At 41.2% G+C, this 23590-nt stretch overlaps 1 protein-coding gene across 1 annotated transcript in view; it reads left to right on the top strand.

The window, feature by feature from the left end:
* The window catches only part of PPIP5K2 (diphosphoinositol pentakisphosphate kinase 2), a 104357-nt gene that overhangs the window by 37311 nt on the left and 43456 nt on the right, over positions 1-23590 (top strand). Inside the window, exons 11-21 of the mRNA XM_084833809.1 lie at positions 1013-1114; positions 2111-2197; positions 3645-3720; positions 3809-3918; positions 5097-5182; positions 5786-5911; positions 6011-6132; positions 9198-9380; positions 10000-10141; positions 20997-21220; positions 22625-22752. Coding sequence (XP_084689935.1) covers positions 1013-1114; positions 2111-2197; positions 3645-3720; positions 3809-3918; positions 5097-5182; positions 5786-5911; positions 6011-6132; positions 9198-9380; positions 10000-10141; positions 20997-21220; positions 22625-22752 — 1386 coding nt within the window. The remainder of the gene's footprint in view (positions 1-1012; positions 1115-2110; positions 2198-3644; positions 3721-3808; positions 3919-5096; positions 5183-5785; positions 5912-6010; positions 6133-9197; positions 9381-9999; positions 10142-20996; positions 21221-22624; positions 22753-23590) is intronic.

Here is a 23590-nt window from a genome sequence, read left to right on the forward strand (position 1 = left end):
TTGATTTGGGGTATTATTCATTTTTTCTAACTAGTGGTTTGATAGGCTACGTCTTGTCCAATTAAGCATGGACCCATTTCAATTAAATTAATTTAGAGTTTATCTGTTTTGATACCCTAAATGAATTTGATTTAAAAAATGGGCCCTGTCAATTGTGACGATCTGGGGTCTAGAGCCCTTTCCACTTCTATTTTCCAAAACTGAGCCATTTTGGATAGGTCAGGAATCCAGTTCAGTCTGGCTCTTGTTCTAAATGATTTGAAGGACCCGACCAATGAAATCTGGTATTTTGCTCCTCATTATGGGCTACTTCTATATCATATTATGGGTCTTAAGTCTTGCTACACAACTCAAACTTTCTTCTAAGGTTCCTAACCATCTTTCTGTTGAAAAGATAGTTTCCATCTGTGTTTGGTATCATAATATATATGTCCCAAGGCAAGTGTTGTTTAATATGATTTGAGTGTATATGAATTTCTGGATGACTTCACTGTGTGCAAGTCACTTTGCATTCTAAACATCACTAAACCTTTGATTAAATATTTTCAGTCCTTGCTGTCTCTAATATTCAGCTGGATGCAAATCCTAATTGAGCTGAAGCTCTGATCAGCATTACCTATGTAACTGTAGTACTAATGTAAACCTTAACTATGGTTAAGACTGATGATTAGAAAATAGTTTCAAGCAAACATTTTTTTTAAAAAGAACACCCATGATCTGCTGTTACAAAATGGTATAATATGTATTGAACATAATAAAAATATGAGGCTACCTTATACTAGGTCAGACCTTACACTAGTCTGTCTAGGCCAGTATTCTCTGGCTGTGACTCTCTTGACAACTGCTGGTTTGCTATTGCTGGATTGGTTCATTGAGTGGGTAACAGTTAGGTAGTGCAGAATATTCAAAGTTTTAAAAAATGTATATTAAATATATTTTAAACTTTTATTTCGACAAATTATTTAATTTAGACATTTAAATTTAAGTGAATTTTTACTTTTATTCTATTTAGAAATATTGTAATGCGAGAACTTGCTCCGCAGTTTCAGATCCCATGGTCCATACCATTAGAAGCAGAGGATATTCCCATTGTGCCAACCACATCTGGGACAATGTAAGAGAAAAGTTATCTTGTCTAAATTATACAAACTATTTATGTAACGTAACTGGGTTTTTTCTGATCTGTCAGGGTCCTTTGACTTTCACTTCTGAAGAATTTGTGATGAAATGCTGTTGCACTTACACCAGCAGAAGTCTGTTATTATGATGGATGAGTTCCCTGAGCCCAATTGGAATGGGCTTGAATTTGGATCAGGCCCAAATTAATGCATTCAAGCTCCCCCCACCCCTTATATATCTGACTTTATTGCTTCACCCACTACTCAGTGTCTCCAGTGCTGATAACCTCCTCCTCCAATTCAGCCTTGTAAGGAATGCAGGACACAGTACAGACTTAAAGCATAGACATCCTTCAACAGTATCCATTGACACTGAGAAACATGAGAAAGTAGATTTCCATGCTTCACTTCCGAGGCTACATTTCCCACGCTTCCCTCACAAATAGATTCTGTTGAAGGGCATCCATGCCTGAAGCTGGGATGGTTGCTATTGAATCAGGTGTCTTCCAAGTTGGGTTGGGGGCCAGATTGGATTAGATTTCTACGAGGTTTCAGTAGAGGCAAAACCCTTCAGTTTGCCACCCCCACTTACTACCATTTACTGAAGTGTAGAATGGCAGATTTTCAAGCATAGCTTGTTTTCAAATATACTTTTAATTTTACTAAGTCATACTCTGTTATTATTTTGCTTAGTAAAGATCAAACCTTGCATTCCAAAAATAACTTAAAAAACCAATATCTAAGTATTGGTAACATCTAAGTATTTGAGGTTCTAACTATAGTTCATTCTTTTTGTTACATTGTTTTTTAAAATGTAATAAGAATATATATACATTTTAAAATAAGTAAAGAAATGAATAATTTTTGCATATCCTATTACTGTTTTTTCAGATTTTTTTGCAATTTTGTCAATGACTGACAAAATATAATTCTTAAAATTAAATGGAGGGCTACAACTAAGAAGAATAAGCATATCCTTTGTATACTTGCAGGATGGAACTCAGATGTGTCATTGCTGTTATACGGCATGGAGATAGGACACCAAAACAAAAAATGAAAATGGAAGTTAAACATCAGAAGTACGTGATTTATGGGAGAAAGAGGAAATAAAATTAATAAAACATATATTTTCCCTTAGTATGTGTTCTAGCATATGTCTCTCTAGATTTATTGAAATTGTTCTTCGTGTTATCTGTGGTGAATCTGTAGTGTCAAATGTTTCACATGGATTTTGAATACTTTTTAAAATACAAGAATTGATTGTTTAGGGTATGTTGGCACCAGCACCCTTTTCACAGTTCTTGACATTTCAGTTTGATCTGTGATCTCCTGTTGCTACTTTTTCATGGTTTCTGTATTTTAGGATTGTGAATTACTGAGTAGTTGTTCATGTTGACAATTGTTGCATGTAATCAGCACTATCTATCAAAAGTTTTTAAAACTTTTGCAATAGAAGAGAAGTGGCAGAACAATGAACAGGATGGAGGACATTCTAAAGCAGCCTTCCCTAACCTGGTGCCCTCCAGATATTTTGGACTTCAACTCCTATCAGCCCCAGCATGGGCAGTGTTTAGGAATGCTGGGAGTGTAGTCCAAAACATCTGGACAGCACCAGGTTAGGGAAGGCTGTTCTAAAATATTTCTCCAGAAAAATATTAGCGACATCATGGGGAGACTGAATTCTCCTTAATGATTTTCATGTGAATAAACCCAGAAATTGAGCACCAAGCAAGACTGGAAGTATAATGAAGAATGAACTGTAGAACCCACTTGCAGTAGTTCCTGGCCCAAGTTGTACCATAAAAGGAACACCTGCTCCCATACCAGTCTGCCTATGTATTGAAGTCCTCTTTCCTCCAGGTGCCCCCACAACCCAGGTGGTGACCAGAAAGAAAGCCTTATTGATGGTAGAGCCCCATTTCCAGAATTCCTTCCTCAGGAAGGACTGCCTGGTGCAAACACTGTTATCCTTTTATCCAGGCAAATATGTTTTTATTCTCCTAGACTTTTAAATGTATTTAATGTATTTTTCTCTGTCTTCTAACATGTATATTTTACTTGTGCATTTTATCTTGCTCTTGTAAACTATCCTGGACATTCTGCTGAAGGGAGGTATATAAATCTTTTAAATAAGTAAAACGTAGAACTCTAAATCATAAGTGTATGTTATTAGTTGTTTCAAAACTGGCTGGTAAATATAAACCTCCATAAATGATTTAGTTGTTTCAAAACTGGGCAGTAAACATAAACCTTGGCAAATTTTCAGATGGTCCTCAGGCATGGAACTGTGGCATGATACATTGTTCGGTAGGGATTGTATACTATATACAATGTGGTACAAAACCCTCTCAAGCATTTGAGGAATTCTGGTACCAGGCTTATCAACTAATACATGGGAAGTTTATATTTGTGCCATTTTCCCCATCATAAAAGTCTAGAACCTTGTGGTAATACCAGGGTTTGCATTTAGTGACATCTGGCAAAGTAATCCACTGCCCTCCTAATCATTCCATGTTTCTTTTAAAGGTTTTTTGATCTTTTTGAAAAATGCAATGGATATAAATCTGGGAAGCTAAAACTGAAAAAGCCCAAGCAATTGCAGGCAAGTTTTTTTTTACAAACCCTCCTTCCTGCATTCACACATACAACATGCTTCGATAAACTACTTACACATTTCCCACTGTTTTTAGGAAGTGCTTGATATTGCAAGACAGCTCTTAATAGAACTTGGACAAAATAATGACTCTGAAATTGAAGAAAGTAAATCTAAACTTGAACAGCTGAAGACTGTGTTGGAGATGTAAGTGTTTAAGCTGGAGATCTTTGGGCTAACAGGAGCACCTTTCATTTTTTAAAAAAATATTTCTTTAAGGCATTGAGAGGGAGTTTGAGCTCACTGTTGTTAAACTGGATTATGACTGAGATCTGATTGATGATATTTGTCATATTCTGCTTCCTTCAAACTAATTCTCCATTTTCTGAATGCTACTTTTAAATGGCATGAAATCTGTTTCTACTAATCCACTGAATGCCAATTTGTACCAGTCTATTCCATGTGCCAACACATAAACCATAATTAAGACCAGCAAGAGAAAAGCAGAGGGAATTTGTGGGGATGGAGTTCGTTATCCTGCTCCTCCTGATCTCTAACTATAAGAGGTTGGAAACTGGACAGTATCCAACGAGGTGCTTAAGCCCCTGCCAATTCTTTTGTGCCCTGCTGATTCCGTTGTGCTAGCAGCCCCCACAATTTGCACAAAGCCAATTTGGTGCTTTCGGGGGCAACCTCAAGTGAGCAGAAACGCTCTTTTCTGGCATGGAGCAGGTCAGTAGAACTTGCTTAAGAGAGCTCTGCCAACCTGTCCCAATCCACAAACAAATGTTTCCACTTGTTTCAGGGCTTCCTCTAGGAAGCGCTAAATCTCCCTTACATAAGTGGTGGGTCCTGCTCGCGCAACGGAATTGGCAGGGCCCACCATTTGCAGAATGGATGGGGGCATTAGTGCCCCGTTGGATACTGTCAATGTCTGGACCAAATCTCTGTGTGAAATGGCCATCTCTTGGGCTGATTCAAGCCCACTTCTATACATTCAGTAGAATCAAGTAGTGAAGCTTTTCCTGGACTATACTTCTTCGGATGCCAGTGGAAATTGGATGGTGGAAACCCTTTCATGGCTTTGCTATGAATACAGACTCTTCACAGAGAAAAATATCAGTTCAGTAAGAAGGCTAAGAAAAACCTTTTCCCTGATATGCTAGTTGTGTAAATCTAATATGTTTTTTTAGATAGGGAAGCACTGAAACATACTTGTATCCACCTGTAATGAGAAGTGGTACAACCCAGGAAAATAATTGCTCATTAAAACTGTGTTACAGTATCTGCATGATGTCTTCCTATCTGATCAGTAATATTTTGTTAATATGTGTCCAGTCCATTTTTAAAGGTTTCTGCTTGTTCTCTTCATTTGTTATCCTTAGGTATGGGCATTTTTCTGGCATAAATCGCAAAGTTCAGCTAACATATCTCCCTCATGGTTGTCCGAAAACATCTAGTGAAGAAGAAGGTACAGTGATGCCAGTTAATTGCTAAAAATCATTGACTAGAGGTTGGTTCATCTGCTAGCTTGGTGTGAATATATTTTGCTTTTTAACATTTCTATTACCATTTCTATGTTGGGATTGCTATATGGAGTTATATTTTGAGCTGATTACTAAGAAATATATTACAACCATGTAGGCTTTTCTTTTTTTCTTTTTTAAAGTTGATTGATTAAATTTTCTTCTCCACTCTCTTTGGTTGGGAGCCAAAGAGCTACTTTAGAGCCAAGGATTTGTGTGCACTAAGGTTGCAGTCATAGGATTGTGCTATAAGTATGATTTTTGACTTTTTTTCATTAAACTTCAGACAGCATCCCTCCAATACTTTATCATAAGCAGCTTTTGATATTCCCATCACTTTCCTCAGATTTGCCATTCAGCATTTTAAGCTGTTGTTTCAGAACTGGAAGTCCAACTCACCCCTGATGCATAGAGCTAACATCACAGTTCTTTGGATCTTCATCTTCTTTGTATGTCTTAGCCAATCTTGATTCTTGAGAGAAATGAATGGTTTTTCTTTTGGTTTTATTTGCCAATTACTTGCATTACTGTATTTTGTATTCATTTAGATAACCGCAAACAAGAGCCATCTCTACTCTTAGTTCTAAAATGGGGAGGAGAACTGACACCTGCAGGTAGAGTTCAAGCAGAGGAACTTGGAAGAGCTTTTCGATGCATGTACCCAGGTGGACAAGGTATCTTATTTTTCTTTGTATTTGTCTCATAGGAAGCCATATCTTCCTACTTCTATCTATAGAAGCAGATTTATAAAGATGGTTGTTTTCTTTTGTTAGGGGACTATGCTGGATTTCCTGGATGTGGTCTACTTAGACTGCATAGTACCTATCGGCATGATCTCAAAATATATGCTTCGGATGAAGGAAGAGTTCAAATGACAGCAGCAGCTTTTGCAAAGGTACTATAAAATTGGAAAAGATGGGAAATGTTATATTGGATACAGGCTGCTTGTAAGAAATTTTGGGTCATTTTACAATGATTTTTTAAAAATATGTTTCAAATTTAAAAGACATAATCTACTAGGCTTTAATGCAAAATTAGCTATTTGATCTATTTTAATAGCAAACATGCTTCCTCTCATCTGTGCCAGCACCCATAACATAAAATGTATCAATTGCTTCTTTCTTAATGAGGTACAAAAGGGCACATGTTAGTATGCATGGGGACTTGCACACGATATAAAAGTTGCTTTATATTGAAAAAAATCAAATGGCTGTACTCCTCTTCTCATTTACTTTTCTTCTCCCTGTTGTGATTTTTAAGTTTTAAAAAAGTAGATTCCAGTCTTTCCAAAACATACATTTTGACTTAGAAATAGGGAATGAGTGCTAGGCACTTTAAGCCATATGACTAGAAATCACTATCATGTTTGTCTATCCTCTAAGGTTTTAAATAAATGTAGGCTGCACTGATTAAACCAAATAGGCTTAGGTATAACTAACTCTGCATGGGCTTGAGCTATATGCTAGGCACTGCAAAGCACTTAACAGTAGGCAGAAGGTTCATAGCATATGCAAAATATCCCCCTCTTTCTCATAATTTGATTACTCAATTTGTGGTGATTCACAGCTGGTGTATGAACTCCATAGAAAAGTATTAATCTTTGATGGTTGTAATTTATGAATAAACAATTGCTCAAAAGGACCTTTAGATATTGGCGATGGGACATCTATGAGGCAACCCAAAATTATCCGCACACACAAATTTCAGTGAAAGCCAAATGGCACAGTTATTGATTACAAAAACAAATTTAAAATGCACAAGTTGATTCTGGGAAATTAACTTGGTAGAGTAATTACAATTCAAATACCAGAATATGAGTAGGGGGTTGGACTCGATGGTCTTATAGGCTCCTTCCAACCCTATGAGTCTATGAAATGAAATTAAACCTTCAAGCCTTCAGTGGGAACTGATATTTTGGGGAAATTATCTGAGTTCTCATGGAAGATGGCTCCAAAGACTAAACTAAGTCGCTGACATGTGCTTACTGTTTAGGAGGAAGGTTTTGTTGGGATGAGGGGTTGCAAGGATGATATAGGGAGACTGGGAGTCCCCACCACTCCTGGGAAGGAAAAAGAAAGGGTGGGGGCAAGTGTAGAGAGGAAGAAGGGGATGAGAAGATTTGACATGTTGCTATGCAACAATGTGATTGGGTTGGCTCCTGAAGCGCAATCACTGTAGCTAAACAGGAGGGGACAGCAGGAGTGTGCTTGCCTCCTGTTCCCTTTAGTACACTTTTTAGCTGTGGAGCTTCACCGTCAACCACCTTTTCTAGAAGAGAGAGCTGACTGTGAGACCTAGATCTCAAGTGAACAAGAAGGAGGTGCAAAGAGGGCTCTCAACTGCAATCCTTTCTACTAGCAAATCAGGGAAAGATGCTGAGGCTGTGACCAATTCAGTTCAAAGAAAGTGCCAATTAACACATACACTCAACTGGAGAGGAAGGATGGAGGCTATCATTGTATAAAGCTAGGCAGAGAGCTTTAAGATACTTTTACCTGGACTGAAGCCCATTCCTGAAGGCTAATGAAATTGGGCACATTGAAACTCCTAATCCAAGTTGCAACAGGAAAAAAGTGTCCCTAAAAAAAAAATGGCTTGAGAAAGGGACCAATTGCTATGGCAGAGCATGAACTGAAACAGCCAGGCTAATACTAACCTGGATAAACATAAGCTAAGGAGAAAGGCAGAACCTCAGTATCCCATACTCTCAGTGGGAGCCCTGCCCTCGGAACGGTGTGAGGGTGAGTGGGATGCTGGAGTTCACCTTCCCAGCAGAGATTGACCAGCAGAATCCTCTGGAACTGGGTGCCCAAGCATCCTGTTTGGTGAGAGTGGATGGTATCTGCATCAAACTATATCAAGAAACCGGCACCATTTGCTGCACAAAATTTAGTTTTTATACAATTTGAACCAAAAATTTGATGTCATGCCTTCATGACCAAACTACAATAGATACACAAAAACTCCTAAATTTTGGGAATGGCAGCTCCTGCCTTTGAACAAAAGTCTGAAGTATAATAGTTATTCACACTACCCCAATTACAAAAGGAGAGTATTAACTATGAATGGGTAAATGATGAAATGGTACTTCTTCCATAATGATGATACTTGTGAAGCCTCCTTGCACTTCTATTTCTCTACTGACACACTGAAGGTTTTTCCTGGCTATTGTGAGGAGAAATCACTTCTGAGCTGGGTATTTGCATATGTTATTCCTTTCACATCTTGCCTAGCTCAAGGTCTATGTGTTTCCAATTGTTAAAATAAGGTCAGGCCTTGCACTTCCATACCTGACCAAGGAGTAATACGTTTTCTGCCTTGTCCATTGTCCGACCCTATCGAAGTAACTACACCGCTACCTCTATAGGCCTCTCTGCTAGCACTTGCTTGTGGGCTTCCCATAGGCACCTGGTTGGCTATTATGGAAACAGAATGCTGGACTAGATAGGCCTTTGGCCTAATCCAGCAGGGCTCTTCTTACATTCTTAAAATCATGGATACTGTCTATCTTTTCTGAATTTGAACAACTCTTAAGCACAAAAGCTAGGTTGTAAAGAACTATGTAGTAGTCCCATCTGCCCATGGGGAATTTGAGCTTGTGTTTCTTGAACAGCAGCCTCCCACACCCCACCCTTTTACTCCTAATGCTCTATGACAGACTCCTTTTGAAAGCGAGAGGATTTTTAAAAACAGATTGTGATACAATGTAGGGGTTTATTGTTCAGGGAATAGGAAGGGTGAGGAAACCTGAAAGCATCCAAAATATTTTTGGATGTAAAAACAGTCTTTTGGGGGGAGGGGTTGTTATTGTATGCTATATGCATTTTGCCACAAGTAACTTCAAAAGTACTGGAAAATTAGATGCAGGCAGGATCATTATATATAATTAAAGCATGTGGTTTGTGAGCAAGACTCATTGCCTCTTCTGCATTCACAACTCAGTAATTTTATTCTCTCCAGGGACTACTGGCATTGGAAGGAGAGCTCACTCCTATCCTTGTCCAGATGGTCAAAAGTGCTAATATGAATGGTCTACTTGACAGTGATAGTGACTCTCTTAGCAGCTGCCAACATCGTGTGAAGGCACGCCTTAATGAAATACTCCAGAAAGACAGAGACTTTACCCCTGAAGACTATGAAAAGGTTAGAAAATAGCCTGCAGTACAGTCCTCCAAATTCAAAATGACGGGGGAGGGTTAGAAATCAGTGGATTTTCAAGGGATGTTTTATATAAATTAATCTGTTTTTGTACAAATAATAGAATGCTCTAACTTTCATATGGTGCTTTTTAACATACAGCAATGGTTATATGCTTTGAGGTTTGTTGGAGAACAGATATAGCCTGTGGATAGTGAAAATAAATATTTCTACAATCAGTGTTTTAAAATGGCCCATAGAACCTAATACAGAAATTTAATCAGTTGCAGCTAATTAACATAGGCAATTATGATCTTAAGGAACGACTTCAACTTAGTTACTAATATACTTATTTTTAGGATTTTGTGGTTTCAAGGAAGATAACAAACAACTCAAAATAAATTGTTCAAAACCAATTTGAACTATTTTGGTTCCACAAGCACCATTTGCTTCATTGGGACTTAAGTATTTTGAGAATAAAATTATGTGTGTTGTGTTCTTAAGGTTTCCCATTTTAATGTTTATTAGCACTGTGATGTCCTTTTGTTCAATGGGCAGTTCTTACCAAAACAGATGTTAATATAACTATAATAGCTAACAAACTCCCTTTTATTTGGTACTGTAGCTCACGCCATCTGGCAGCATTTCTCTGATAAAATCGATGCACGTGATAAAAAATCCCGTCAAGACATGCGACAAGGTATATTCCTTAATCCAGAGTTTGACATCTCAGATTAGACGACGGATGGAAGATCCTAAGTTTGCAGGTAAATAAATATTTTAAGTAGACTGTAATGTTGATGCTAACCGTGCGTACTTACTTCACTATTAACCATTTAAGCTGGCATCTTATAACTTCAGACAATTTTAAGGATTTGAGTAGACAGTATTTCAGCCAGTTGTGTTTAGCTATCATATATGTAATAGCAAACACATTCTCCAAGCGTGGATCATTACATAACCAAAAGTTATATAAGAGGGAGTTGGTATTAGGAGGCTTGGAGAAACCCCAAAATTTGAGATACACACAAAAAACTTTATTGAAAAATCCTGGAGGGAGCAATCCTGTGGCCACTAGACACTGTCTAGAGGGCCATAGGGTTTTTTGTTTTCTGGGAACCGCACTCCTCACCCCCTCGTAGCTGGCATGGTTCTCTCTACACTGGATATATCTCCGCGCTCGGAAATGGAGCACGGATACGGGGAAAAGGGGGCGGTCTCAGGGGAGGGGAAGTGGCTGTGGAACCCACGTTACACAGCTTCCTATGCACCACACAACCTCCCCGCATCCTGTTCTGAAGCTTCCCAGCTAGACAGGTGAAATTTCCTGTCTAGCCAAAAATGCAGGGCAGCTGGAGCGTGGAGGTGAGGATTGCCTCTGTGCTCCAGCCACTCTGCATTGGATAGTCATCAGCCTCCGAGTTCGGTAGGCTAACCGCTATCTCCATAGGATTGCACCCTAACCAGAGTATAATCCCCAAAGAGCCAATGAGGACTGAGCATGCTCACTGGCAGTGGAATATTGGCTGACTATTACAGGAGGGTGGGGAATAGAATGCAATGGCTGAAACCCTAACAGCATTCCACACTGCAACATTTTGTTGCAGGTCTCACTTGTAGGCAGTATTTCTAAATTAATTAAGCTTAGTTTTAGAACAAAGGTTTTCTTTATGGGAAAGTTTATTGTAATTAACAGAACATTCAGATAGTAAACAGTTCTTGTCAACATATTTACGGTAACCTCTTTTTACTGGCTACAGCAATATTCATGGGCCAGGATTGGAAGAGGTTCTATAGGCACTATCCAGCAATTGGGATTGGTTGACATACCTACAGGCTTGGGCATGCCCAGTGGGACTTTTTGACTTCTTTCTTTTGAAAACCAGATCCCTATGCCACAATCAGACTTCAACATTTATGCTCACCATGGCAGGTATATCACCAGCTGCTGGCTAGTGTGACAAGCAATCAGCCTTCCTTCCAATTTTGAAGCAGGTGGGTGGGACTTACCCCAGCAGCTATGTGGTGAACCCCAGTTCCAATGTTGGGAGGAAGGCTAGGGTGGTTTTGGTAGCTACATGGCATCTTGACCATCTAGGACAAACCAGCAAACCCCCCCTGGAGCAGGAAACAGCAGTGGAGAAGCCTTCTTCAGAAGTTGCTGGGCAGCAATAGCTGCTGTCTGAGCACTGCTACTCAGCATCATCTGAAACTGGCACACTCCTGCTTCTCTTTCCTGCAGGAATGCAAGTCCCTCTGCCGAGAATCAGCTGTAGTTAGTATGTTCTCCATCTGCCTTTCCTGCAGCAAATGTTGAGGATTGTCTTTGGCTGCTGTTGCCTCCATCAAGCTGGCAGGGGAGGAGAAGAACCTGGCAACCACAATTTTTGTCTTGGCTAGCAAATGAAAAATTGTAGATTCCTGCCATATCATGAATTCCTTTTTAAATTCCGCTCTGTTTCAAAACAGGAAGGCTATGTGGCATGAGCAGTCACTTCTCAATAAACACAAGTCCAAATCCCCCATTAGCCTACAGATCTAGTCATGCAGTTCTTTGGACCAAGATTTTGCAATTGAAATGAAAGAGATTAAAGCAGGCATGCACAAGATAAAACTGATGGATTGATTGCAGCCTGCATTATATTTGTAGCCCTCTGGGGGAATTCCAAATACTTGTTTTCCACCTCTTTCAGCCTGAGGGCCAAATTCAATTTTGGAAAAGTTGTGTGTGTGTGGTTTGGGAAGGGGGGGGGGATGCAAAATGGGTGGGGCAAAAAAATCCAAAAGAAAATACTAGCATATTGTAAAGCTCTTACTGCCAGTAATTATGCCTTATGAGAAGCATTTCAGACTTTTAGAATGAGGAAAAACACTGCACAAAAGCCGGGAAACCACCAAATGGTCAGTGGTTGGGGGAAAGGGGCATGACCTCTCTCTGCATGGATAAATTGACTGAGCCAGTACTTGGAGGACCTACTTGTCCAAGCGTCAGCTGAGCTGCACACCACTCATCATCCCAAATGTGGTAGCATGTCAGCTGGTGCTTGGAAGAGCCTATCCTCCAAGAACTGGCTGAGTCCTGCACCTGTATTCCGCATCACTCATTGTCCCAGTTGGGAAAGTGAGTAGCCTGCTAAGGGGAATCTGTACTGTTGTTCTTCGTGGTCTCTGTGCATCACGCATATGGGCTCTGCGCCTACGCGCAGCCTCGATTCGGGAAACTTCTAAAATGGAGGAAATTTTGGCGGGAACCCTTCCCCCACCGTCCAGTGTGCATATTCCTAGCAGGTTCCTGCCTCCTCCCTCAGTTCTCTTCATCTGCCATTGTGTGCGCCTCATGGGGAACTTCTCTCTCTTTGTCTCTGGCAAAGTGACCTTAAAATATATAAATAATACTGAGGTTTTATTCAGTCTTTTTCTCTTCTATTGTTTTTCTGTCTTTCTAGTTTTTTTAAAAAAACAATTGTTCTGTTCGCATCTTGTGCAATTGCCCTCATGGACGTATGGCCCACCGAGTGCCGTTCAAGAAGTGCACCTGTTGTGGGGCAAAGCTCCCACACAAAGACGGACACAGTCTTTGTCTTTTTTGCTTAGGAGAAGGGCATATTGCAGAAAACTGCCATCACTGCAATGCCAACTCTAAACAAGCGAGGAAAAATCACTCTGATCGGCTTAAAGCCGCTTTGTGGAAAAAGGCGTTAGAGTCCATCGAGGGCCCTAGCAAAATGGCGGAGGTTGTTGCTACTCCGCCAGCAATATTGCACCCCTAGCATTGGGGTCCAAATCCCCTCAATGCCTTGCTTTGCCGGGCACCCAAGTCCCCCCAACACCAGGTTGGTCTTTGGCGTTGGCAAAAAGGCTTTCAAAAAAGCGAAGGTTTCAAAAAAAGTCTGCCCTGTTGACTTCTGAATGTAAGAGAAAGAAGCCAGGCAAAAAAGTTTCTGACACCACCCTGGACCGAACGAAAGCAGTTCATTCAGAATCGTCGCCTCAGGGGCATTCGTTACCACCAGTGGGCACGCCGGTTCAAGATGAGCTTCCTGCTCCCATCCCAACGACACCTCAGGATCGACACACGGGAGTACAGACTTCAACAGTACAGCTGTCCGTACTGACGCTTCTATCACCTCCTATTCAGATGGTGATGGCACCTCAGACAGAACCCCCTTTAACATCTACATCACAGAGTGAGATTAGGGACCGTTCCCCTTTTTAGCCTCCTCCAGGTCAGCCTCGGCCGAGGCATGAACTATATGAACTAGGATGGGATAGGTGTCCACGTTCACCTGAATCCATATATTCCATGGCATCTTACCATAAGTCTTATGAATTGAGCAGACGAGACTGTTGTTGGTACCGAGATCGCTCTAGGTCACTACATTCTGAATGGGACAGACCTTAGTATCACTATGGTTCTTTAGGACAAAGACAATGGGTTGTGTATAGCAACAGTGGGAGGCGCTATTCTCCCTTGATGGGGTGCCTGAGATGGGAAGAGAGGAGTCCTCGTCATAAGCTGTCTGCTACTGTATTGACGGATCCAAAAGAGCCTTTACCGCCTTCAGAAGAATTGGTGCAGCCCTTTCCACGGGTTGGTCTGCCTCCTCCTCTGCATAGGTCTCCTCTCATTCGACCTCCAGCACCAGAACAACAGGATCTAGTTGGATCCAAACCTTATTTCAACTGGTACTGCCCCCGACTGTGGTACCTCAACCAGCTTCTAAGTCATCACTGCGCATGTCGGAGACAGAGGGCTATGAGTCTGACTCATCGTCTCAGTCGTCCAGACCATTATCGCTTTTTTCCCCAGATATTCTGGTGGGAACCAACAAATCCATTTCCCCCTTGGAGGATTTGGGTCAATTTGCTGACCAGGTTCTTAGAATGGCACAAGCCCTGGGACTTGAAACGCAGCAAGCAGCACCTTTGATCCAGGATCCTGTATTCGATGCCGTAAATACAAACGCACATAGGCCGGTGGCTATTCTGTTGCTTCCTACTCTCAACGACACCATAAAACAATCATGGAATACCCCTTCCACGGTACCTCTGGTATTGAAGCGCTTGGAGGGTATGTACCGTCTGCAGGACACGCAGAATATCTATTCAGGCACCCTGCACCTAACTCTATGGTGGTGGAAGCTGCACAGGGCAGGTCAAAGAAAGCACATTTGTCTCCCACTGATAAAGAGGGACGAAGGCTTCATTTACTTGGCAAGAGACTTTACTCATCTGCTTCAATGGGTTTGAAAATTGCTAACTATCAAGCGGCTATGTCGGGTTACCAATTCCTCCTGTGGGATAAAGTGGGCAAGCTCCTAGATTTTTTGCCAGATGATAAAAAGGAACTGGGTCACCTTTTTCGAACTGAAGCGTTCAAATCATTGAGGCAGCAGATAAATACATCTCGCCATGAAACAAACTGTATCTCAAAGGTTCTGGTAAGTTTAATCGCTCTTAGATGCCATGCTTGGCTTTGATCCTCTGGCCTCCTGCAGGAAATGAGAGTGAGGACAGAAGTTCTCCCCTTCATGGATCACTGCCTTGTTGTGGCGAAGGGGCTTGCGTAACTCAGTGAAGCCATAAGCTATGCCATGCAGGGCCACCCAAGACGGACAGGTCATGGTGGAGAGTTCTGACAAAATGTGGTCCACTGGAGAAGGAAATGGCAACCCACTCCAGTATTCTTGCCAAGAAACCCCCATGGAACGTATCACAAGGCTAAAAGAGATGACGCCAGAAGATGAGCCCCTCCGGTCGGAAGGTGTCCAATATACTACTGGAGAAGAGCAGAGGGCATTTTCAAGTAGCGCCAGAAAGAGTGAAGCGGCTGGGCCAAAGCCGAAAGGACACTCAGCTGTGGATGTGTCTGGTGGTGAAAAGAAAGTCCGATGTTGTAAAGAACAATATTGTTTAGGAACCTGGAATGTAAGATCAATGAATCAAGGTAAGCTGGAGGTGGTCAAACATGAGATGGCAAGATTGAACATCGACATCTTGGGAATCAGCGAACTCAAATGGACAGGCATGGGCGAATTTAATTCAGGTGACCATCATATCTACTACTGTGGGCAAGAATCCCTTAGAAGAGATGGAGTAGCACTCATAGTCAACAAAAGGGTGGGAAAAGCAGTACTGGGGTACAATCTCAAAAATGACAGAATGATCTCAGTACAAATCCAGGGCAAACCATTCAACATCACAGTAATTCAAGTCTATGCCCCAACCACTGAGGCCGAAGAAGCTGAGGTTGATCGGTTCTATGAAGACCTACAACACCTTCTAGAACGAACACCAAAAAAAGATGTCCTCTTCATCATAGGGGATTGGAATGCTAAAGTAGAAAGTCAAGAAATCACCGGGATAACAGGCAAGCATGGCCTTGGTGTACAAAATGAAGCAGGACAAAGGCTAATAGAGTTTTGCCAAGAGAACACGCTGATCATAGCAAACACTTTTCCAACAGCACAAGAGGTGACTCTACACATGGACATCACCAGATGGTCAATATCGAAATCAGATTGATTATGTCCTTTGCAGCCAAAGATGGAGAAGCTCTATACAGTCAGTAAAAACAAGACCTGGAGCTGACTGTGGCTCAGATCTTGAGCTGCTTCTTGCAAAATTTCGGCTTAAATTGAAGAACGTAGGGAAAACCACTAACCCATTCAGGTATGACCTCAATCATATCCCTTATGAATATACAGTGGAGGTGAGGAATAAATTTAAGGGATTAGACCTGATAGACAGAGTGCCTGAGGAACTATGGACGGAGGTCCGTAACATAGTTCAGGAGGCAGCAACTAAATCCATCCCAAAGAAGAGGGTGGAGACATTAGTCGCATTTGCTTCAAACATATTGGACAGCAAGCTTACGTCAGCGTACAAGATTCAACGGTTGCTGGGCTTCATGGCAGCAATAACGGCAGTCGTGGGGTATGCGCGGTTACGGATGAGGCCCTTACAAGTTTGGTTTATCCGTCATTTCAGTAACGAGTTGGATGCTCATCGAGTATGGCTAACGCTTCCACCAGCAGTCAGGGACACACTGCGATGGTGGTTAGTACCAACCAATTTAAATCAAGGGCTACCTTTCCTCACTCCTTTTCCATCTGTGGTTCTAATGACTGATGCCTCCTTTTCGGGATGGGGAGCACATTGCCGAACTCTGACAGTGCATGGCAATGGTCTCCCAGCAAAGCCGCTTACCACATAAATGTTCTGGAGCTAAGGGCAGTGTTCAAAGCACTGCGCACTTTCTTTTTGAAAATAGTTTTTATTTATTTTGTCTGTATAAATGAAATAAACAATACCAACAACCTGATCAATAACTACAGTTTCCCAACACTGCAAATGAGGACACAACAAAAAGAAAAGAGAGAGAGAAAGAAACATTTTCCTTTTCCCTTTTTTTCCCTTCCCTCTCCTCTTTTAAAGGGTTAAATTTAAACTCCAATACCCACTGGCTTCAGATGCCATTCTATTTTAAAAACTATACCTATATCACTAGCAATATTACAATTTAATAATCAACCTTACATTTCAATATCATCAATCTTATAACAGGAAAACAGGCCTACAATTCATTCCCAGTAACCATATATTGCCCTTAAGTTAAAATATAATAGTAATAATAAAGCTTAACAATTCAACCAACCAAAAATCTTACTGAGTAATCTTATAGTAATGATAATGATGATAATGATAATAATAATAGTGATTAAAAAGAAAAGAAAAGATGAAATTATAATGTTATATAATACTAAACCTTAAAAGCAACCTTACAACAATCAGTGATATATTTTATACTAGATATATAAATGAGTGTGTACAATACACCCTCAAACAATATATTTAAATACAGCATATCATATCTATTTTGGAAAAAGAGAATTTAAAGAAAAAAAGAGAAGAAAAATGAAAGAAAGTAAACAGACATATGTATAATCAGATATCTTCTGGCCTAGCCTGAATCATGTAGACTAAACATAAACAGTTAACAAAGCTTATTTAAAAATTCCAGTTCATGGGGCTGGAACAGAAATCTCACGCATTTTTACGTTCAGCCGTGCCGCCGCCATTTCATGATTTAGGAACTTCTTCATCTGACCTTCAGAAACAATGCAAAATGTAGCAGGATATTTTAAATAATATTGTAAGTTCATTTGTTTTGCCATATTCTTTGCCTTGATGAATTGCCTTCTTTTATTCGCCACCTCTTTGATGTAATCTGGAAACAACATAACTTTATCTTGTTTCTAAAAAAGACTTCCACCCTCTCTTGCCAAACGCAGGATATAATTCTTTGTGGAGACACTTGCAAATTGGACTATAATCGTATGGTCAGTCCCTTTAGCATTTGGCACATGAAATGCCTGCTCAATATCAAGTAAATAATCAGATGGCACAGGAAGTATCTCATGCAAAAGCTTGTCCACAGAGGTAGGCGAATTTACATCACTAGGCAGATTTTGAATCCCAATAATATGTACATTGGATCTGCGCGTGAAGGCCTCCAGTTGGGAAATTCTGGCAGAGATATTTTTGAAAAGAGCTTGTGTCATAATTTCATTCGTTGTCAGCCTATCTTGTAGCTCGTAAACTTTCATCTCCATTTTTTGCCAGGAAGCGTTAATTAAATCCACCGCTCCTTGCAGGGCGGTGATGGAATTTTGGATTAAATCCAACCTCTTGGCTTGCTCCACAAATTGTGAAGATAAAGTTTTTATCAAAGTAAATAATTCCCCTATATCTTCTGTTCTCAGAGCTTTTGGCAAAGGAGGTACAGGAGGAGTGGGCGGTGATGCAATCCCCTTCCTTCTCGGTGTAGCCATGTTTCTCTTCAAACAAATCTTGCAGGTCCTCAAATATTCTCAAATATTGTTGGTATTCTTAAACCATCCCTCAGGTATTGTTGATATTTCTTAATCCATATATTACAATGGAACACGTCAGCCCTGTTTTCTCCTATTAAATAGAAGTTTCAGCACAGCTTTTTGTGATGGTTAAGCTCTGGGAAGGTAATTCTGGAATCCAGCCCCCCCAGTGCCTCGTGGGGAGTGCTTTTCTCCAAGATGTTATCCAGATGCTGCCTTGCCCCCCCCTTTTAATTCCAGGGGGGAAATGAAAAGGTTTTTCAACCTTTTAAAAAGCTGTTTGAGATAGCGTCCCACAGAGACTCCGAGGGATGCTGCGAGGGTGACATTAGTTCCAACCGGAAGTCCAAAGCACTGCGCACTTTCAAGTTGGACTTGACAGGCAGGACAGTTCAGATAGCATCGGACAACACAAGTGTGGTTGCATATCTGAACAAAGAAGGAGGAACCAGGTCACTGCAACTTGTGGCTCTAACGCTCCAGATATTCCATTGGTGCATACCACACTAAATAGCGCTAGTGGCAATTCACATGGCAGGTGTGGACAATGTTCTGGCCGATCAGCTCAGCCAAAAGATGCTATTATCCCACGAGTGGGAAATGGACAGAACGGTTCTGTGCAGCCTCTTCCAGCAGTGGGGAATGCCACAGATCAATCTATTTGTAACACCAAACAATGCAATCTGTTGTTGTTTCTGCACCAGAGTGGGACGGAGCAGGACCTCCATGGGAGATACCTTTGTTTTTGCTTGGGTGGGGACTCTGTTTTACGTTTTTTCTCCCTTCCCACTAATGACTCAGGTCCTGGCAAAAATGGCAAAGGATGGTACGGCTTGCATCCTGATAGCCCCGTGGTGGCCACATCAGCCTTGGTTTGCTCCTTTGATGCAGATGGCCCAAGGTTGATACCAGTGGCTACCATTGGCTCCGTCTCTCCTCACCAGGGAGTGCGGTCAGATTTGACACCCAGATCTGTCCACTCTTTGCATGACAGCTTGGAGAATCGGGTGAATGACAATCCTGTGATTCCCCATGGGGTGCAGAGGATACTTGACGCTTCACGTAAACCATCTACGCAATGTTCCTATTCAAAGAAATGGGCTACTTTTCTGGCATTTGCTCGACAGCAGTCCTTCCATCCCAGACAATGTTCATTGCAACACCTCCTGCATTTCCTTATTTCACTTTTTGAGAAAGGACTCAAACTTTCCTCCCTTAGGGTTTACTTATCAGCTGTTTCAGCATTTCACCCTCCAGTTGAGGGTTTTTCAGTTTTTTTGCATCCGACTGCAAAAAAGTTCTTGAAGGGGATTAGGAATTTAGCGCCTCCACTACACTCTACGGTACCGAGCTGGAGTCTATCGGTCATGTTAAATGCACTTTCTACGAAACCATTTAAGCCTCTCGCTACTATGGACTTGTGCTTACTTTCTTGGAAGGTGGCATTTCTGGTCGCCATAACATCTGCATGTCATGTTAGTGAGCTCTGTGCGCTCAGGGTCGACCAGCCTTTTTTTCAGTTTCATCGAGATAAGGTGGTACTTCGACCTGACCCAGTTTTTCTTCCCAAGGTTGTTTTGGAGTTTCATTTAAATCAGGACATTGTGTTACGGGCTTTCTTTGCCTCCCATCTACCCCTTTGGAATCGACCTTGCACACACTTGATGTGCGTTGTGCTTTGACCTTTTACAAGGCGAGGACTGACCAATTCTGACTGTCACCTCATCTTTTTGTCTGTTATGGCAGTAAGCAGAAGGGTCAACCTCTGTCCATGCAACACCTTGCTTCCTGGATCGTCCAGACTGTTGAGCTTTCGTATGAGTTGACTGGACTCAAGCTTTCTGCCCTGATTAGAGCTCATTCCACTTGTGCTGTAGTGACATCTGTTGCGTTTGATAGAGGGATTTCTATTCCTGAGCTTTGTCATGCAGCTATATGGTCGACACCGTCCACCTTTGTCAAGCATTACAGATTAGACATTCAGGCTAGAGCTGACTATGCCTTTGGTCATGCCATCCTTTCATCAATATTGTAGTAGGACACCGACCCACTTCCATTGTAAGTAAGCTTGTTAATTGCCCATATGTGTGATGGACGGAGACCACAAAGAAGAAAGACAGGTTGCCACCTGTAACTGTAGTTCTTCAGGTGGTCATCTGTGCATTCACACAACCTGCCCACTATCCCCACTTTGGTTTCATACTCGAGTTTGGTGTTGGGAACCGAAGTGTACACTTCTCTTGGTTACGAGGCCACAGTGTCAGTCTCAAGGAACTGAGGGAGGAGGTGGGAACCCATTAGGAATATGTGCACTGGATGGTGGGGGAAGGGTTCCTGCCAAAATTTCCTCATCTTTAGAAGTTTCCTGAATCGAGGCTCCGCACAGGCGCAGAGCCCATATATGTGAATGCACATATGACCACTTGAAGAACTACAATTACAGGTGGCAACCTGTCTTTACCTCCAATCAGTGATTGGAGATAACAGCAGGGATTCCCCACTGCTACCGCTGATCAGAGATCAGCAGAAACACCAGTGATTCCATTCCCCTTCATGAGAGGCAAGCGAAAATGGGGAGGGAGCAGGGCTCCATGGGAACCTCTGTGGGCCTATACTAGAGCTATCTAGAGTGCTAGAGAGCACTCAGATCATACATTTCCTTAATTCCACTTTGATTTTACTTCAAATTAATGGATTTAATTAACTTTTGTTTATTATTTTTTATTATAATTTTTTGTCCACCTAGATATTCAACTTTACCACAGTGAAACACTGGAGCTAATGCTGCGTAGGTGGGCTAAGCTTGAAAAGGACTTTAAAACAAAGAATGGAAGATACGACATTAGTAAAATCCCAGATATCTATGATTGTATAAAATATGATGTCCAGCATAATGTCTCTTTAAAATTAGAAAATACAATGGAACTATACAGGCTGTCAAAGGCATTGGCCGATATTGTGATACCACAGGTATGTCCCTTGCCGCTACCATAAAATAATGTTCTTGGTGCAATGATGTAGATGTGTCCTACAGGTTATGGTTACTAATCATTGTACTAAGTAATAGGTTAAATATTTCAAAACCAATTTGTGATCTGATAGCTAGTTTTAATGAAATCTTAGTATATATTGACAGAAGGTATCTCTTGTTTTTGCTCCTTGTTAAATTAAATAGGGAAGTAACTAAGAATTACATACATGGCATATCTCTTATAAACAATGGATTGGATCCAGACTTACAGTGCAATCCTATACATGTCTACTAAGACGAGTCCCATTGAATTTAATGGGACTACTCCCAGATAAGTGAATATGGTATTGCTGCCTAAGTTATTTGTACTCAGCCCAATCAAATCAGTGAGACAAGTCAGTCATGTCCAAATTATTAACTTTGGATCCAGTCCATAATAAATAGTGACAAGTGGGCCCCTGCATTAAAGTTTTGCAGTGTGAGTGCTTCTGTTCAGGTTTCCAGCCATTCCATCCCACTCCCCTTCTCCCTAGTTTTCACCCCCGCCCAACATGTATTCACTATTCCATTCCCACTGAGCATGCTCAGTCTTCATTTGGCTATTCTGGGTTTCCTTTCTCTCCATTTTTGGAGTGTGGTTTTCCCTCCATTTTAGGGTTTTGTTGTGGTAGTGATATTTGTGCTCAGTCTTGGTTTTTTCCATTTCTAGAGGCAGCTCCCTGTTCTTGGTCTGGGGACACTTAAAAATAGCTTAGTGTGAACCAGGAAATGACCTATCCAGATAATGAGGTGATTAAGAACAGTCTTGCTGGATCATACCAAAGACCTATCTAGTCCAGCATCCTGTTTTCCATAGTAGCCAACCAGATGCCCTTGGGAAGCCCAGAAGCAGGATATAAGAGCAATAGCCCTCTCTTGCTGTTGTTTCCAAGCAGTTGGTATTCTGAGGCAATGGTATAGAATATAGTATCATGAATAGTACACATTGATAGGCAAATGCTCCATGAATTTATCTTAACCCCTTTCAAAGCCATCTAAGTTACCGGCTATCGCCGCATCTTATGGTACCAAATTCTCTGTGCCCTTTTATATCTGTGTCTGTCTTTCTTTCTCCTCCTTCATTCTATTCCTCTTCCCACCCAGTTTACATTCCCCCCACCCCCAGTCAACATTACATACCCATTGAGTCTTCATTGGGATGTATGGGCTCCCCCCCCCCATAAAGATTACCCCATTTCTGCTGATACCTCCTTCTTGTGTGTAGATGGTGCAGTCCTTGCTACATTTACGTTAACACAGAGATATCTGAATCAGAATAAAAGGAATGATGATGTCTGAATCAAGAATTAATTTCTAGTGTTCGCTGTAGTTTATTTTCAAATAACTATTTTCTTCCCATCAAGGAATATGGTATTACTGAAGCTGAAAAACTAGAGATTGCTAAAGGTTACTGCAATCCACTACTGAGGAAAATCCGCTCTGATCTTCAGAGGACTCAAGATGATGATACTGTTAACAAACTCCATCCTTTGTAAGTTCTTTTTTGCTCCGGAAACTTGGTACTGGTAATCTCTTGTAACACTTCATTTATAAGGATGAGTTTAGCTAATCGCTAAATGTTCAGTAAAGCTATGATAAATGAGACTAATTACATCTGCACGTTCAAAGTACTACATAATTCTTTTTTTAACCCTTTAGTTTAAGAGACAAGGCATTTACACATTCACTCATCTGTCACAATACACAAAAATTTTACATTAAAGGAAATGGTCTTAACATCTGTGACATATAAGCAGTAAATGCATTCTACTCTCTCACTTATTGTGGTAGCTTACAACTTATTCTCCATTCAGCTACATTTTCCATTAGTCTTTCATCCCGTTCTCTTACTCTCCAAGTTGGAGGAACACTACAGTTCAGGACACCGTAGAGTCAGTGGCCTGCACACTGATCTGCTTTTCCCTATGCGCTTTCTTTTGGGTTAGAGAGAATGGCATATGTTAATAGTTGCAGACTGTATGGGGGGAAGAGGACAATATGAGAAGTGCTGGATTGAGAGCCGATCGACACCTTACTTAGCCATCAAGATCCCTCCAAATAATCAGGGTCCAGTCCAATGGAAGGCACCTCTATATATCACGGGTCCTCAACCTTCTTGGGATGGTGGACACATTTCAGATTTTTAGAGAACACTCTCAAAAAATGGCTGCCAAAATGGGTGTGGCTAGTCACAAAGCACCCATTTCCCAGAAGACAAACTGGTGAGGCTAAAAGAAAACTATTTTGCCCAAGAACCTGAAAACAAGGCAGAGGTGGGGCACCAAAACACAAAACCACTTTTTGAACCCACAGTTTTCTGCTGCTCCAAC

Source organism: Heloderma suspectum, chromosome 2 (genome assembly GCF_057233095.1).
Source record: "Heloderma suspectum isolate Gila_16-S chromosome 2, 16-S_ref, whole genome shotgun sequence".
Classification (NCBI taxonomy): domain Eukaryota; kingdom Metazoa; phylum Chordata; class Lepidosauria; order Squamata; family Helodermatidae; genus Heloderma; species Heloderma suspectum.